This window comes from Setaria viridis, chromosome 9 (assembly GCF_005286985.2).
Source record: "Setaria viridis chromosome 9, Setaria_viridis_v4.0, whole genome shotgun sequence".
Classification (NCBI taxonomy): domain Eukaryota; kingdom Viridiplantae; phylum Streptophyta; class Magnoliopsida; order Poales; family Poaceae; genus Setaria; species Setaria viridis.
Window position 1 is genome coordinate 37674710 of NC_048271.2, and position 15780 is coordinate 37690489.

Consider the following 15780-nt stretch of genomic DNA (forward strand, 5'->3'; position numbering starts at 1 on the left):
AGCGCCACTGGTTTCAAACGCACGTACGGGCGCGTGGTTTGGGGGGGCTGTTTCGGCGGAGCTGCCGGCGTTCGGCCGGCCGTGCACGCGAATGCGATCTATGGTGATTAAATGCTGGGAGTATTTGCGGCGTCTGTGTTCGGTGGTTTCCATCTACGATCGCCATCGGATCCTCGCAGATTTGATTCTCGCACGAGTGGAGATGGAATGTTGGTTTCTCTTCTCGGCTACCTTGGTATTTATTAGCAATAAGCCAATAATATCGTGCTCGGGATTACCTATAAGAACTTAATATCGGATTACCTCAAGCGATTAATATCTGGCTGGATCGCCACTCCTCCTGCTCTTCCTTTCGGCCCACTCAGCCCATCACGACCGGCCCAACCAGCCAGATTGTGCCGTAAGGAGGTGCCCAACACAACCAGCCCAACACAACCACACGCCTCGTGGGCCTCGTGGCGAGCCGTTGCGCTGCGACCGGGCACCCCCGCCGGCCGCCGCTCACCGGAGCGGCGGAGCGCCACATTTGCGATGGCTTCCCCAGTTCCCCCTCGCGCCGCTGCAGTGGAGCACTGGAGCCTTCCTGCCGAGGATGATGGGCCCGTGGCCTCGCCATTGCGCTCGCGCATCCACTCCCATGGCCCACCGTCAGCCACGCTCAGGAACCGACGGTACGGGGCTCTGGCCTGCAGCCTGCTGCGCTGTGATGTGAACCTGTGGAGTCCGTATCCACATCGGACCATAAGTACTGAGCTTGCCTGAACTCAGAGAGGTATTCCCTCATTTCTTCCCAGTCATTTCGTATTGGTGAGTCACTAGCGGTGTTTCCCAGTTGTTCAATCATGGCTAGATTCGAACCTAGTTCGTCGATCGTCACGATTAATTTTCGCCTTACCATTCATTGAATGCATCCAGTAGTTTTTTTAATCTTCTGCGATGAAGATCTGTTTTTTTTTTTTGCAAGATGTTATGCTAGCTTTGCTAAGGTAGGTAGTCGTCTTCTGGCTCTTGTAGATAGCTGGAGGTGAATGTGTAATGCCTTTACGTTCCTGCATTATAATCGAATTAGATGACATTTCTGAATTCTTTAGATGACATTTCTGTCTTTTGCTTTGACTGTTTACTGTTGGGTTTATTTTATCGCACCCTATTCAGCTCCTTTACTTTACAGTAATGGGGAGAAAAAAGGCAATGGTTTCACTAGGGAATACTGTGGAAGGCAAATGTAAGTGGAGTTCTTCCAGTACTATCGATGTAGCACGAACTGCCTGTCATATTCACAGGGGGAAAAAAAACTGATATACATCCATCATTCATTCATTCTGTTGGACTTACTGACATCTGAATGGGTCTTCAGAAGACTTGGGGTACCTTCTATGCAGGCAGTCGACTAGCCTAGTCAACAGAGCTCCTCCATGTAAATCAGGAAAGAAAATTCAACCGATATTTCTTGAAATGAAGTGACAGTCAGCAGAATACTTGTGGTAAGCTATTGAGACAAAGGATGCTTCAAATCATGCACATTAGACTGTTCAAACTCTCTCTCTGCCACAGGAAGCATTAACCTATCTCATTTTGCCTTGTCAAACGGGCAATTCTTTCTATATATATCAGTCATCCGAAAAGGAAACTGGTTGATACCATACCATATCTCTCTGGTCCATCTCCAGGGCCTTAGCACTTTATCAGTTGCACGCATGATGCTTAGGCAGAAGAGCCTTTTTAGAGACAAGGTGTTCGTTGCAATTCCTGAGGAGCCAAGGGATGCCAAGTCTATACTATCTTGGGTTATGGACCATACATCTGATGGCGCAGAGATCATCATCATCCACATAGTAACTGCACCAAACTTTGGTTAGTTATGTGCAGTGACTTGCTCAGAATTTGACAGCGTCTTGTGCAAAATATGTACTTGTTTCTTGCCAATTTTCCATGGTCTATTGTTGTTGGCCTGCTGTGATATTTTTGGCCTCAACTATTATTTATTGTTGCTAAGTGTTTTTAGTGTACTATTATCTGTAGTAAAGTCTATTTGTCTTACCTGATCCTTTTGTTGTACTGAAGAAAGCCAGCAGCAAATTGTGGACAGCTACCTGAATCAGTGCTCAAGGAAAAAGGTGCAAGATATTACTTTTGTATTTGTTTAATTGTACTGTAAAAGCTTATGTGGAAAGGTGCATTACACAGTCCAATCTCATGGACAGTACTCATGATATATATTATGTGAAAAAAAATGAAGGAAAAAAAGAATGAAGTACCTAGTAACTCTAGGCTTTGATTTAATTGTCATATACTGATCGAATGTAAATACACAGCTTTACATTGACTAAATAGCTAAACATACAAATTAGAAGTAATAGGCAGTAGCTACCAAATCAAGTATGAACTTGGGTGTGATTGAATCCCGCATTTTGATATGTTGAAATTTATTCTTATCTGAGCTCATCCAGAAAACACATGCATCTTGATGACTAAAAGTAAGTACCAATGTACAATTTAAGTACTAATCTGTGTAAAGAGCACACACATAGAGCAATAACCACAGTTTCTGTTTAACAGCAAGTAAATTCTCTTTTCTGCCCTGGTCAGGTTAGAGCTGAGAAACGGGTGTTTCTATTCAACAAGATCGATGAAGGCCTTATTCATCTGATAAAAATATATGGGGTCACTGAACTTGTTATGGGTGCAGCTGCAGATAGACATTACAGGAGGTTTCTCTCTGTTACTATTAAAAACTATTATGACACATAATCAGAGTTGATCTTGAAGAAGATATGGTTTGTTTGTGCTGTCCAGGAAAATGAAAGCACCAGAGTCTCAGACAGCAATGAGCGTGATGCAACAAGCTCAGTCACACTGCAATATATGGTTTATTTGCAAGGGAAAGCTAGTATTTTTCAGGTAGGATTGAGTTACCTGCTGTCCCCTTCAGCAATTCTAGCTTCAGTTCTCTTGTGTTGATCTATACAACTTTGTGCTGCTATTTCACATAACTAAGAAAATCATCATAAAAGTCTTGGTAATCTGAAATTTGAATTTCGCATTGTATAGACAACTATATAGCTGAAACTTCCGTTTGTTAACTAAAAACTTCCCCTACTCCATTTGACTCTGTATCATTTATTTGGAATATCCTAGCCCAAAATCCAAATATTTATTGGACAAAAAGTTGCGATTTAGTACCCTAACCGTTGCTATCAACTGAGTCTTCACTGCAATGCTGTACATACTTCACAACAAAAGGATGACAAGTTTTTGATAACCTAGACTCTAGACCACGACAAACTGATCATATGACATAATTCATGGCTAAACGAATATGTTTACAGCTAGCATGTGATTTGTGTATTTCTGAATAGGTTAAGGTATGCTTTTATTTCCGTATTTACTGCTATCATGTTAAGAGTAGTTGTTCATCTTATCATTGAGCTGGCAGTTGCCACTTACTCTAATAGGTGATTAGCAGCTTGTTGCTTACTATTATCTGTATTTTATTGAGTAACATCTCTATTATTTATTTCTCAGTTGAATAAGTGTTAGAAGTTTATTGAAGCTTGAGCAAATCTTTGATTTCACTAGCATGTTTTTTTCTTCACTTAAGTGGATGGAATTTTTCCAGGGAAGCAAATTGCTGCCTACTGACCAAGTCAAAATCAGCGCGGCCATCTTGTGGTGTTGGAAACCCAAAGATGGATGTCCAAAGTTTTCTTCAACCTAATTTAGAGGTATTAACATTTTCTGGCATAATCCATATGCATTACTTTTCTATATTGAATATTTCTATGCTCAAGTCTTTTTTTGTTCGGGAGAGGTTATTACTAAAATATTAGTTTTAAAAGGGCTAAAATAAATAAAAATTCCCAGTTGTTTAGTGTTCACACAAGATGAATGCGCTATATCTTCTGAACTTCAGACATACCAGATAACGTGGATGCTCTGGAACACACTGATAAATTTCAAGAACTACAGCAATGTGGTCTTGGCTTACAACTTATGAGAAGGAACTACTTCTGCTGATAGAAAAAGGACTTCATGGGTGTTGCATATTTTTTTTCACACATGATTTAGTTTAAATTGGATCACAGTACGTGTCCTGAACTTTGACAAAGTTTTCTACCAACAATTTCTAATTATATTCGCAGGCTAAAAGATTGGAATATATGTATATTAAGGAAATGAAATTAAGAAAGGAAACAGAGGAAGAACTCTCTCAGCAAATGGAAGAAACAGAATCTCTGAAGCAAGCAACTTTAATGCTCCAAAATGAGCTTGATTGGTACAGATACCAATGGAAGGAGAATGCCAGTGCACTGCAAGAGGCAAACCAGCAGAAGTGTCTTCTGGAACACCAGATATCAGAGTCAGACTCTATCGCCAGCTATTTAGGAGAGAGCATGAGAGTGTCTGATCCTCTCGTCCAGTCACTAAAGTTGGCGTACAGTAAAGTGAAGCGGGAGCGAGATGATGCGGTTAAAAAGGCAAGGGACATGCATATGGAGAAAGAGCTCACAGCACCTTGTGCCTATGGAGTAATGAACTCTGAATTCTCCTTGCTGGAGTTGGAGCAGGCTACCCAGGTCTTCAGCCGTTCACTTAACATTGGTCGAGGTGGATTTGGATCTGTCTATAAAGGTTTTCTTCGCGGCACTACAGTAGCTATAAAGATACTAGATACTGAAAGCTTGCATGCCCAGTCACAGTTTCAGCAAGAGGTAAAATGCTTCTTTTGCTATCTTATATAGGTAATTACATATACAACATTGCATTGGCAGTTTGGCACAACATGGCGTAAGAGTAAATCCAACAAGTTTTGTCATTCTAATTTATTTTTGCAGGTAGTGATACTCAGTAGAGTGAGGCATCCACATCTAGTCACCCTTATTGGAGCCTGTCCTGAAGCTTCTGCCCTTGTTTACGAGTTCTTGCCAAATGGAAGCCTAGAAGATCGTCTGAACTGTGTTGACAACACCCCGCCACTCACTTGGCAGGTGCGCATCCGAATCATCAGGGAGGTTTGCTCTGCACTGATTTTCCTTCACAAGCACAAGCCTCATCCTGTTGTGCATGGGGACCTCAAGCCAGGCAACATCCTCCTGGATGCAAACTTACTGAGTAAGGTCAGCGACTTTGGGATCTCCCGTCTTTTGCTGGAGTCCAGTGTCACTGGCAGCGACGCGCACTTCACCTCCCAGCCTATGGGGACACCGGCATACATGGACCCAGAGTTCTTTGGCACAGGGGAACTTACTCCACAGTCTGACACTTATTCCTTTGGTGTTACCATCCTGCGGCTCTTGACCGGAATGGCGCCTCTACGCCTCATAAGGGTGGTGCAGGGGGCACTGAACGATGATGACCTGCATTCTGTGTTGGATCACTCAGCAGGTGAGTGGCCTCTGGTGCAGGCGGAGCAGCTCGCAAGAATCGGGCTGCAGTGCTCGGAGCTCAGCAGGCAGAAACGCCCTGATCTTCAACGCGGCGTGTGGAGGGTGATTGAACCTATCATAAAGGAAGATCATGTACCTTTGTCACAATCTTTTCGATCCATGTTCAGTGAAAGCAGTAGAACTGTTGCCATGCCATCCTATTTCCTTTGCCCAATATCTCAGGTGATACATTCTAAAACTGTAAGGTGTCTCTCTTCTTTTGGTGTTACCCGACATCAGATAGCTAAGTTTCTGCTATTGGCTGTCTTCAGGTTCTCATGAGAGATCCTCAGGTGGCAGCGGATGGCTTCACCTACGAAGCTGATGCTCTTAGACGTTGGCTGGATAGTGGGCATGACACATCCCCAATGACAAACAAAACTCTTTCAAACAGTGACACCATCCCGAATCACTCGATGCGTTCAGCCATCCAAGAATACCTCCGGCAGAACAAGATGCAAGAGCTATTTGCGCTGGGATAGCAGCAGGCCACTTTTGGAGTTCGTTTTTTATGGGTGACATTTTTAGAGTTTTCAGGTGTGCCAACTAATACGCCTAACGTAAGCACATATTTGAAAGATAAGGTATTCATTTGAGTTGAGGAATTGTAAATGCAAAAAAAGAAAAAAGAAAATCCCTTTTATGATGTGTACATGACCTATATGGATTCAGTGGTATAATTTGTTCATGATTTTCCCATAAGGAGTGGCGTGGAAAAATGCACTTCATTTTCCAAGCACAATTGGACGGTGTTTTTCCTTTGGGGCCTCCCAGTTGACTGAAATCTAGGAGCTGTTGTTCAGTCTATCATTGTTCATCGGTGGAGGTTTTAGCTTTCACCAGTTCACCATGGGTTCTAGGCTCAGAAGGAGATCCCTCGGCGCAGGCAGACTTTGGAGAAGGTGGAGCCGGGAGCGTCGGAGCTCTGTCAGCTGAGGTTGTAGAGGGCCGCCGCTCCGGTGTACGATTCTTGGGCGACGGCCAACTCACGGTTGCAGAGCACCTAGAGAAAAACTCCAAAAGCAGACGACCAGGCTTTTCTGGATTTCGTAGCTAGTCAGAAGACTATCTATATGTCCAAAGAAACGCACGTGCACGGTACACCTTTAGCTTGTCATTGAAATAAAATTGATGGAAAATTTGTAATCAAAGACCAAAAGCGCAGTAATACTTTATTCATCAAGGATCAGGCGTCATTGCCTTGTACAGATTAAGATCAAAGTAACTACGTAGTACTTCGCCTTGTACAGATTAGGATCAGGAGTACTCCCTCCATTTCAAAATGCAGGTTATTTTAGATACATAGTAATCGACTTATATTTTGAAACGGGGTGAGTAGTATATACTAACCAGCTGATAACCTATTAACCATGAACGGGAGGGTGCAGGTAACGTTTAAAGAACATCAAATAACGCATGTAACTTTCGAGAGCAACATGGCAAAAGTGAGCTTAAGCAATCAACTACTGTCGTAGTAACAATAACCAGTGGTTTAGGGTCTTTCAAAAAATAATAACCAGTGCTTTAGACTTCAAATTGTGAAGGAATGAAAACTAATATTGCCATGGGCTGCTGTAATAGCCCATATTCTCAAGCAGCCCACAAGCTCATATGGCCTGGCCCAGAAGAAGAGAGACCTCCCACCACCCTCCTAATCCTCTGGCGTTGGCGGTTCCATTCCATCGACGGCGGGTGGTCGAGCAGCTCCGGTAAGGCTTGTGTCGACTTGAAGTCATTGTGCGGGGAGGACGAGGGAGTGCCGGCGTCGGCCGCCGGTCGGCCGCCGCGCAGAGCATCACTGTGCCACGGAGATACGCTTCCGTTCCCAGTTTCTCTTAACTTGCTCAATCGGTAGTCCAGTTTGGCCAGGGGCGGATCCAAGCCATGCCTGTCCATTTGTGAGCAGCCGCTCCCTCTTCCCCCGGCTGCCGCGACATGGCAGCAACTCACAGGCCTGACGAAAGACGAAGCTGCTGACCCGGAGAGTATCAGACAGTCTTCCGCGGACCTGTAGTGGCCTGGTCCGCCGCGGTTTCGAGCGCAGCACCGCAGCCCATCTACTCCCTCGTCCCCACGGCGTGCCACCAAGGCGGCGGAGTGGAAAAGGCCGCTCCGTCTCTACGAGATTCCGGAGGAGCAGGGAGCCGGAAGAAGCACCGTGCCTCCAAGGGCAAGCTACTGAGGCTAGCCAGATGGGGGAAAGGGGGGAAAGGTTAGTAGATTGGAATTGGGTAAATGCTGTAGAACAGAACGTGTTGTGTGGTTTCTGACTACAAATCGTGGCTTAATGATTTGATGATGCTCTACACAGAGGGGGAGATGTTTAAAGGACTTGATGAGGAGGGAATTATGAAGCACTTTCAAGCCATCAAAAGTAGGAGAATGAATTTACCTTCTCGATGCAGCTATAGGGCTTAAGTGGTATGCTCAATTACCCCCAAAAAATTGGTATGCTCAATGTTTTGAATGTTCAGAATTGTTTTTCAATTTTTGATCACTTAATTATGATGTTCAAACTCCATCTTACGTTTATTCTCTATATTCTATTTTCATCCTGTTGTTTTGTGTACACTTTGTTATTGCATTATACATAGGTTTGCCGTAGGTTGGGTTTAATCATAAATCCGCTACGGTTTGGGATATGAAGGATTACCAACCAATTTACTTGTGTAGTAATCTTATGGCTCCTCTATTTCTTGATTAGGTTATCCTTCTTTTACAGTGCAGGATTCAGTATTCAAGGCTCAGTTTTCCCCCAAGATAACTGGGTTTTCATCTGATCCGATGCCCCAAGTGAAGGCTACCCCTGCGCTGATGAGCAGGCTGCTCCCCACACCCGCATTGGTGAAGCTCAGAGCCTGTGGACTCTACAGTCATGGCCATTTCCCCTCAACGTCTCGTATTTCTTGCTCATCAGAGTTATCAGATAGAGGTTCTGCCAAGGAGGTTGAGGCGTTCGAGTACAGTGGTGAGACATGTGCCAAGAATGCAGCTGATGGGGATGAAGGAGAGTATTTAGGATGGAGCAAAGAAGAGATTGATGCCATTTCCGCACTTTTCGATCGGCCAATGCGTCAGAAGCCCCTGAAGCCACCAAACCCTGCGAAGCAGCGGGCGCTCCCATTGCCACTACCGCACAAGACGAGACTGCCTGTTGCTCCGGCGCCCAAGCAGCACGTCCGGCTTGCCACAAGAGTGGCACTGTCGCCTCGTGCTTCCTTCAGCGACCAGGTGCGCAAGAACCCGGAGTTCCTACTCGGGATTGCTCGGGAGATTGCCGCGATTCCTCCAGAGCACGGTGTCTCCACGGTGCTCGACCGGTGGGCAAGGTTCCTCCGAAAAGGCTCCTTGTCGCTGACCATCCGTGAGCTCGGGCATATGGGACTCCCCGAGCGCGCGCTGCAGACATTGTGCTGGGCTCAGAGGCAGAAAGCTGTGCCATTGTTCCCTGACGACAGGGTTCTTGCTTCCACCATCGAAGTTTTGGCGCGCTTTGGCCAGCTTAAAGTGGAGTCTGCATTGGAGCAATGCGTCCCCACGGCAAGCCGTGCCATTCTGGAAGCCATGTCAAGTGGGTTCATCAGGGCAGGGAAAGTAGACCTTACACGCAAACTCCTGGAACTTGCAAGGATCAATAACAGGACGCTGCACCCAAGCATCTATGTGAAGCTGATGCTGGAAGCCATCCGGACTCCTGAAGGCTATGGGCTTGCCATGGCATTGGTTGATGAGCTTGGTGAGAGGTCAGATTTGGAGCTTCGCCCGCAGGACTGCACGTCTGTCATGAAAGTCTGCATAAAACTCCGGCGGTACACGGCCGTGGAGAGCCTTTTTAGCTGGTTCAGGGAATCTGGTGGGAGCCCCACTGTGGTTATGTACACAACGGTGATCCACAGCCGCTGCCGTGATGGAATGCACCGCGAGGCCCTGTCCCTGGCATGGGAAATGGAACAGGCCGGTTGTCTGCTTGACCTGCCAGCCTACCGGGTCATTGTCAAGCTGTGTGTGGCATTGCGTGACCCAGAGAGGGCTCTCCGGTACTTGTTGAGGATGGAGGAGGCTGGGTTTGTTCCAACCAGCGACATGTACAACGGTCTGATCGAAGGTTATGCGGCGGAGGGGAGGCTGGCCAGGTGCCGGCAGCTGATCAGAGAGTCCGAGTCAGCCGGTGTGAAACTGGACAGGAGGCTGCTCTCACGCTTGTCTGAAACTGGAAATGCCCTTTCTTCTTGACTCTCTTGTGGGGTGTTGTGTTGGCATCTCACAAGCAGAGAACCAGAACACCACACTTCTGTGTAATTGCTCTTTTTGTAAACCATGTTTTGAGATGATTTATCATCTGTACAATCTTTGTAGTAATAGTATATTTGGTGATTGCCCTGCAGTGGGTTGAATCTGAATCTGTGGATGCACATGCTTGCAAGTAGCTTTTGCAGCAGAGCTGCTTGTGAAGTTAGCGAGAACAGATATCTTTCTACTATATTTAGCTTATTTGTCGCTCTAAGAAGGAAAGGAGCGTGTTATTCTGCCCCCCTTATTCTTCAGTAATGGATGATTTCATGACAACGATGAACTTATGACTGTAATGTGCTTAAGCTGAAATCCTGAAACTTCTAATGCATGCTTGCAAGTTATTTCTTCTGACCTGACAATGAACAAATATCCATCTCTTGATAGTTTTCAATCGATACAAGTTCTGAACTTCTGATGCTGCAGCTTCAAGATTTGCGCAGTGCTGAACTTGTGTCGTTTGATGACAGGAGATCGCTCAATGTTGCATTTGTGTTCATCCTTTAACCCGGAGAAGTCTACAAAGCATCAGTTCTTTACGCGGCAGAAAGCCAAAACAGGGACAACGGCAAGAATACCTGAATACGGTTTAGATCCAAGAGGAGGAAGAAGGTGGTGTCTGCGCGTTGTCAACGGAGGCGGGCACAATGCCGCGCCTGCGCCTCCCTCTGGTCCTCCTCCTCCCCATAGCCCTCACCGTCCTCCTCCTCCTCTCCACGTCTTCCCCACGCCCACGTCCGCCCGCGCTGCAGCCGCTCCCCTGCGGCGCCGCGCTCTCCGATGCGGCCGACGGCCGGTGGGTGCCGACCCCGTCCCCGGCGCCGCCACCGCTCTACTCCCCGTCCTGCCCCTTCCACCGCAACGCCTGGAACTGCCTCCGCAACGGCCGCCCCAAGCTCGCAGCGCTCTCCTGGGCACCCACCCGCTGCGGCGGCGCCGTCGTCCCGAGAATCGACGCCGCGGGGTTCCTGGCCGCGGCCAGGGGCCGACGGGTCGGGCTCGTGGGGGACTCCCTGTCTGAGAACCTCGTTGTCGCGTTGCTCTGTGCGCTCCGCTCGGCGGACGACGGCGCGCGCAAGTGGAAGCGGCGAGGCGCGTGGCGCGGAGGGTACTTCCCCAGGGAGGACGTCGTCGTCGCCTACCACCGCGCTGTCCTGCTCGCCAAGTACACGTCAGTGAGTGCTCTCTGCTGCTGATGGCTGTTGCTTTCCCGGTTTATTCAGTTTTCAACATAGTTAAAGAACACTCTTCTTGATGAGATTGCTATAAATTGGCACCTAGATAAGAGATGGGAGCATACGAATGTGAGTAAGAGGAAGGTTGAAAATTTGAGGTCATTTATCTACGTTTGCAATAGTGGTATTATTTATCTACCATGCAGTAGTAATTATATTTGAGATGAGGTATTTCATTTTGCTTGGCTTGGTAGGATACAAACATGCAACTGAGGAGAGTTCTGAGAATCAGGTACAATTAAAATGGTAAGATTGCAATGTGGTGTAATTACTTGAGGGTGTGATGCTAGGAGTTGGTGGTATTCCGGAGAAAGTTCTTAAGATGATAAATAGGAATTTGGATCAGTTGCTCTTGTCGTTAGCCTGGATGATCTTTTCTTGGCTTCAGGATATTTGATGTGTAAGGGACTGAACTCCTATGGTAATTTTGTTCCCTTGAAGAAACTAGGATGATATGTGGCAAATGTTGTTCTATGCTTCATGGTCAGTGTCTATAGCGGTGTCAGCTCTGTAGTATTATCTGCTGAATTTTAACTAATTATGCTATTGCTGTGATGTACATTTTATGTTGCAGTGTATGAAAATTGACATGTTTAAGTGCACTTTGTTGCATAAAGAATAACTTTGTCCATTGCATGGTTGGATGACTTAATTAGGATTAGATATACTGTAACATCCAACAAGGCACAGGATATTACTTATCTGCTGCATAAAGTTCGAATTTGTTAAACCTCCACCCGGCCATTTGTACTTCTTGGCCTGTTTTTTTTCTTTTTGAGAAAAAACAGGATTGTACTTTTGTAAGCTTCATATAATAAAATCATGAAGCTCACTTGGTGGTAACTGATGATACAAAGGCGGCAGCCTGTGGAGAAGTCCAAAGAACTTCAGAAGGATGGAATAAAAGGAACTTACAGAGTGGATGTTGATATCCCTGCTGATGATTGGGTAAATGTCACCAAGTTCTATGATGTGCTAATTTTCAACACCGGACACTGGTGAGTTTGTCGTTCCTAAACCTTAAGTTTTTCTTTTGCGTACTAGTAAAGTGAAAAGACCGTTTCTTATTTAGTTGGAGGCGATGGGATTGTTCAAATGTTTCTTACAGTAGTAAAGGTACTGGCCCTCAGCTTCACATTGAGGTCATGTTAGTCATAAAAGGTTCTTTCTTGAATAAGAGCAACCTTCAGTTACCTTGACTTGCTAATGCCAGTTTTCTTGAAGGATAAGTTTGGTCATGAATAATACTACTTCATCATTACTATTATTTTAGAGAAACGATACCCTGCTCTTATAGAAAGCACACAACTACACAAGTTGTCTTACAACCGAGTTTGCTGGGGTTTCCAGCTTACAAAAGAGATCAAGCAGCAATGAAGCTGAGCAAAAGCCAGCGCAACAGGCGAACCACTACTGGCCTAACACAGCCACACCAAACACTAGCCATGCTAGCTGAATGACTATCTACATAATATCTTCTTGCAGATCTTCCCTTGCTAGGTTCTGGAACTCTTCCAGCCATCTTCCCACTTGGGTAACTTGTTCCTCGATTTCCGCCACTCAGCAGCTCTCAACAGCACACCCCACTTCTGCCAAAAAGATAGGACTTTGTACATCACTTCAGTCAGTGAACACGGAAAAACTTTTTCTATGGCTATTTTTTGCTTGTGATCCAGAGGGACCAAACTACTATGAATAAGAAAAGTTCAGGTCCTAAACGTCGCCCCCAATGAGAACCAATGTTCATAGAAGTTATGCCTGCTAGATGGCACTTTGTCTTGCTCTAGTGCTTCCTTGAAGCTGGCCCCAATGAATCTGGCCATGGCACACTGGAAAAAAGACACGATCTATGTTTTCAGGAGCTCCACAAAGAATGCAATTTTTATATCCTTTCCATTTTTTTTATTTTTCAAGGCAACCCAAGTTTGAAGTTTGTTCTTATATGCAACAATAGGAAAACTTTCAGTTTAAGCAGCATTTTATTCTTCCAGAGCCTTTTTACTCTCTTGCTGACAACACCTCTGAAAGTCATCATTCTGTATATTGATCTCAATGTGTATTACCCAGATTTCTCCCACACCCATGAAGGTTTATCTTCTTCATCGTTTAGGCATAACTTCATCATTATTGTTCCTGTTGGAATGATTTACACGTTTCTCCCAGGTGGGATACATATAAATTCCCAAAAGAGACTCCCCTGGTTTTCTACAAAGGAGGAAAGCCAATGGAGCCTCCACTTGGCATGCAAGACGGACTGAAAGTAGTCCTGAATAGTATGGCCTCTTACATTGAAAGGGAGGTTCCCAGGAAAACCCTGAAGTTGTGGCGCACACAATCACCTAGGCACTTCTATGGAGGCGAGTGGGATCACAATGGCAGCTGTGTATCTGATAGACTCCTTGAAGATCATGAGGTGCAATTTTGATGGTCAATCAAACTGTTTCAAAGGTTATGCATTTCAAAATTGTGAATTGCTTATTGTTTTATACAAAACCTTGTGCAGCTTGACTCTTGGTTTGATCCTCGGTTTGGGGGAGTGAACAAAGAGGCGAGAATGGTGAATTCAGCAATCGAGGAAGCCCTAGCTGGCACAGACATTCAGTTGCTCAACCTGACTTACATGAGCGAGTTCCGTGCTGATGCCCATCCAGCTATCTGGCTGGGCAAGAAGGATGCGGTGGCCGTCTATGGACAGGACTGCATGCATTGGTGCCTGCCTGGTGTGCCAGACACATGGGTCGACATCTTGGCTGCACAGATCTTGCATTACTTGAAGCAGGAAAAAGGCTGATTGCCTTACTGAAGTTAGAGTCCTTGTTAACTTTTTTCTAATGAAGGAAGCTTTATTTCAATATGAATGGAGTAGTTCCTGTTGGATCAGCAGAGTAGATCCTGAACAACGAGGATTACGATGTCTCAAAGAAGGGAAATGTCCCGCAGGTGTCATTGTCTCCTGATCGTGGATCAAGGTTATTCGCTATTAGGCTGGCATCACATCATCCCCTTGTAGGTCACCTCCACCTACCACACAGGAGGACCCAGGCCGGATTCAACCATTGGAAGGCCCCGAACGGCTAGTAAATGTTCTGTGTTGTAAATTGATAACCTAATGTTTGACAAGTACGTTTTCCATAATGGCCAGTGATATTTTTTTGTCTCAATTATTATTTTCTTGTTGCTTAGTGTTATTGGCGCATTTTCTGTAGTAAAATATCACCATATTACCTGATCGTTTCTTTTGCTTAAGAAAGCAGGTAGCAAATTTTGGATAGCTACCTGGACAAATATCTCAAGGAAAAAGGTGCAATGTATTACTTTGTAACATTATAATTCTCTATTTTGTAAAAAGCGTTGTTGCTGTTATTCTGTAAGGCTACTCCCAAAGTCCCAAGGTATGATACTTTGCACAATTTTCATTTCAAAATTTCTCCCCGATGCACAGTATCATCTGCAGGGACCCACATATCATTCTTTTTATTATGTTTTTTTACCTGTCTTCTCCTTGCCATAATCCACTTTAACTTCATCTTTTTGAAATGTTCAAAACAAAAACTGAAGGGCGCAAAAACAAAGGGCATAGTAACTCTAGGTTAGGCATATCTTTAATGTTGTCATGTACTGATTGAAACTGTAAATAGCACAGTTTTAAATTGACAAACCTACAAAATGGAAGTAATAAGCATTATCTACCGCTACTGCCGATTACATTAAAAAGAAAATGAAATCTGAACCGGGCAAACAACAGTGCAACAAGATCCAATGGGCCGACCAACAACCGCAAGACTAGCAAACCCAAGCAGCAGTGAATAAAAAACTACGAAACGAAGATCACAAATGCTCCCACACATATCTTGTCTCTCTATTATCTAAGAAACTACCACTCAACCTCATCGATCTGACTGGCGCCACCACTCCCACACTCCAGGGGTACTAAGCCACAGCTTAATTCCGCTTGAGGTCATTCACAAAAGTCAACGAACCACACAACACACTGTCACTCAACCTCCTCCTGCAGCAGCTCGATAACACCATCTCCGACCAAGTTGATCAGGGCGTTATCTATTTCCTCGACGGCTTCATCATCAAGGTTGAAGAGGGCTGTGAGCGCTGCCATCACCCCAGCCGGTATAGGGCCATTGAACGTGGCCAAGAACTCTTGTAACGAGCCGCTTCGATTGGGTCAAGTTCGTCACAGAGAAGGTCCAATTTGTGACAAAAATTTTGTTGTGCTCATTGTATGATTGGCATCTACTACTATTGGGTAATGCATGAATCCCATGTTTTAAAACCTTCATAGTCATAGTCAGAATCACGTGTGTGAACCAATCGAACCCAATCAGCACGTTCTTTGGCATGAGTCCAGCCTAGTGAGGCGAGGCAAAGGCAAGCGTGTGCGCTCCACCTCCAACAACAGCAAAACTGAACTTTTCTTTTTTCTCTTCGTCTTATGAGAGGGCTTTTGAGATTTATGTAGGGGATTGAAAAAGTAAAAAAAGTAACTATGTATTCCCTTCATCCCAAATTACTATTTGTTTTGATTTTTCTACATACATAGCTTTTGATATTAAAGGAAAACCCCAACCAGAAACACTGTAATGATCTTAATCTCAATGTTAAATTCTTGCTTTGGTTTGAGCTCACGAAGAAAAAAAAAGATCTGATTCTCATTATGATTTTTGAAATTAACTTCAATTGAGATTGACATTAATAATTTGAACTTACAAATTTAATTGATTTATGAAAACCAAAATTATAAACTTGCTTCTTAAAAATGTTCATATTTTATATAAATATATGTATTGCAATTTATATATTCATGACTATGTTTA

The 15780-nt window shown here is 44.8% G+C and overlaps 3 protein-coding genes across 10 annotated transcripts; all 3 read left to right on the forward strand.

The window, feature by feature from the left end:
• Nucleotides 1–463: 463 nt before the first annotated feature.
• LOC117837531 (U-box domain-containing protein 70) lies at nucleotides 464–6128 on the forward strand. 3 transcript variants are annotated; one of them, XM_072291128.1, is made up of 10 exons: nucleotides 464–772; nucleotides 1172–1484; nucleotides 1671–1854; nucleotides 2065–2117; nucleotides 2590–2711; nucleotides 2797–2901; nucleotides 3620–3725; nucleotides 4143–4712; nucleotides 4836–5609; nucleotides 5699–6128. In XM_072291128.1, exons 3-10 carry the CDS (start codon nucleotides 1698–1700, stop codon nucleotides 5906–5908), a joined length of 2097 nt encoding a protein of 698 aa, XP_072147229.1. In that variant the 5' UTR covers nucleotides 464–772; nucleotides 1172–1484; nucleotides 1671–1697; the 3' UTR covers nucleotides 5909–6128. The 3 variants fall into 3 exon arrangements, with proteins under 3 accessions (XP_072147229.1, XP_034573084.1, XP_034573088.1); XM_034717193.2 differs by having other exon boundaries at nucleotides 1172–1854; XM_034717197.2 differs by lacking the exons at nucleotides 1172–1484; nucleotides 1671–1854 and having other exon boundaries at nucleotides 465–772.
• Nucleotides 6129–7079: 951 nt separating this feature from the next.
• On the forward strand, nucleotides 7080–9826 carry LOC117837533 (pentatricopeptide repeat-containing protein At2g01860). Of its 5 annotated transcripts, none has more exons than XM_034717198.2 (3): nucleotides 7080–7638; nucleotides 7738–7874; nucleotides 8149–9826. In XM_034717198.2, exons 2-3 carry the CDS (start codon nucleotides 7850–7852, stop codon nucleotides 9657–9659), a joined length of 1536 nt encoding a protein of 511 aa, XP_034573089.1. In that variant the 5' UTR covers nucleotides 7080–7638; nucleotides 7738–7849; the 3' UTR covers nucleotides 9660–9826. The 5 variants fall into 5 exon arrangements, with proteins under 5 accessions (XP_034573089.1, XP_034573093.1, XP_072147230.1 ...); XM_034717202.2 differs by having other exon boundaries at nucleotides 7081–7638; nucleotides 8154–9826; XM_072291129.1 differs by having other exon boundaries at nucleotides 7081–7638; nucleotides 7738–7847; nucleotides 8131–9826.
• A 417-nt stretch (nucleotides 9827–10243) lies between these two features.
• LOC117837534 (protein trichome birefringence-like 12) lies at nucleotides 10244–14112 on the forward strand. Of its 2 annotated transcripts, none has more exons than XM_034717203.2 (4): nucleotides 10244–10887; nucleotides 11809–11949; nucleotides 13115–13364; nucleotides 13455–14112. In XM_034717203.2, exons 1-4 carry the CDS (start codon nucleotides 10364–10366, stop codon nucleotides 13740–13742), a joined length of 1203 nt encoding a protein of 400 aa, XP_034573094.1. In that variant the 5' UTR covers nucleotides 10244–10363; the 3' UTR covers nucleotides 13743–14112. The 2 variants fall into 2 exon arrangements, with proteins under 2 accessions (XP_034573094.1, XP_034573095.1); XM_034717204.2 differs by having other exon boundaries at nucleotides 10346–10891.
• Nucleotides 14113–15780: the final 1668 nt, after the last annotated feature.

What these genes read in the sequence shown, in the direction of transcription:
- LOC117837531 (XM_034717193.2), top strand. Translation starts at nt 1,698, where the DNA reads ATGATGCTTAGGCAGAAGAGCCTTTTTAGAGACAAGGTGTTCGTTGCA. An exon ending in GCAGATAGACATTACAGGAG is followed by an intron (nt 2,712 to 2,796) that starts GTTTCTCTCTGT and finishes TGTGCTGTCCAG; the next exon opens with GAAAATGAAAGCACCAGAGT. An exon ending in TTCTTCAACCTAATTTAGAG is followed by an intron (nt 3,726 to 4,142) that starts GTATTAACATTT and finishes TTATATTCGCAG; the next exon opens with GCTAAAAGATTGGAATATAT.
- LOC117837533 (XM_034717198.2), top strand. Translation starts at nt 7,850, where the DNA reads ATGCTCAATTACCCCCAAAAAATTG. An exon ending in CAATTACCCCCAAAAAATTG is followed by an intron (nt 7,875 to 8,148) that starts GTATGCTCAATG and finishes CTTCTTTTACAG; the next exon opens with TGCAGGATTCAGTATTCAAG.
- LOC117837534 (XM_034717203.2), top strand. Translation starts at nt 10,364, where the DNA reads ATGCCGCGCCTGCGCCTCCCTCTGGTCCTCCTCCTCCCCATAGCCCTC. An exon ending in ATTTTCAACACCGGACACTG is followed by an intron (nt 11,950 to 13,114) that starts GTGAGTTTGTCG and finishes CGTTTCTCCCAG; the next exon opens with GTGGGATACATATAAATTCC. An exon ending in GACTCCTTGAAGATCATGAG is followed by an intron (nt 13,365 to 13,454) that starts GTGCAATTTTGA and finishes AACCTTGTGCAG; the next exon opens with CTTGACTCTTGGTTTGATCC.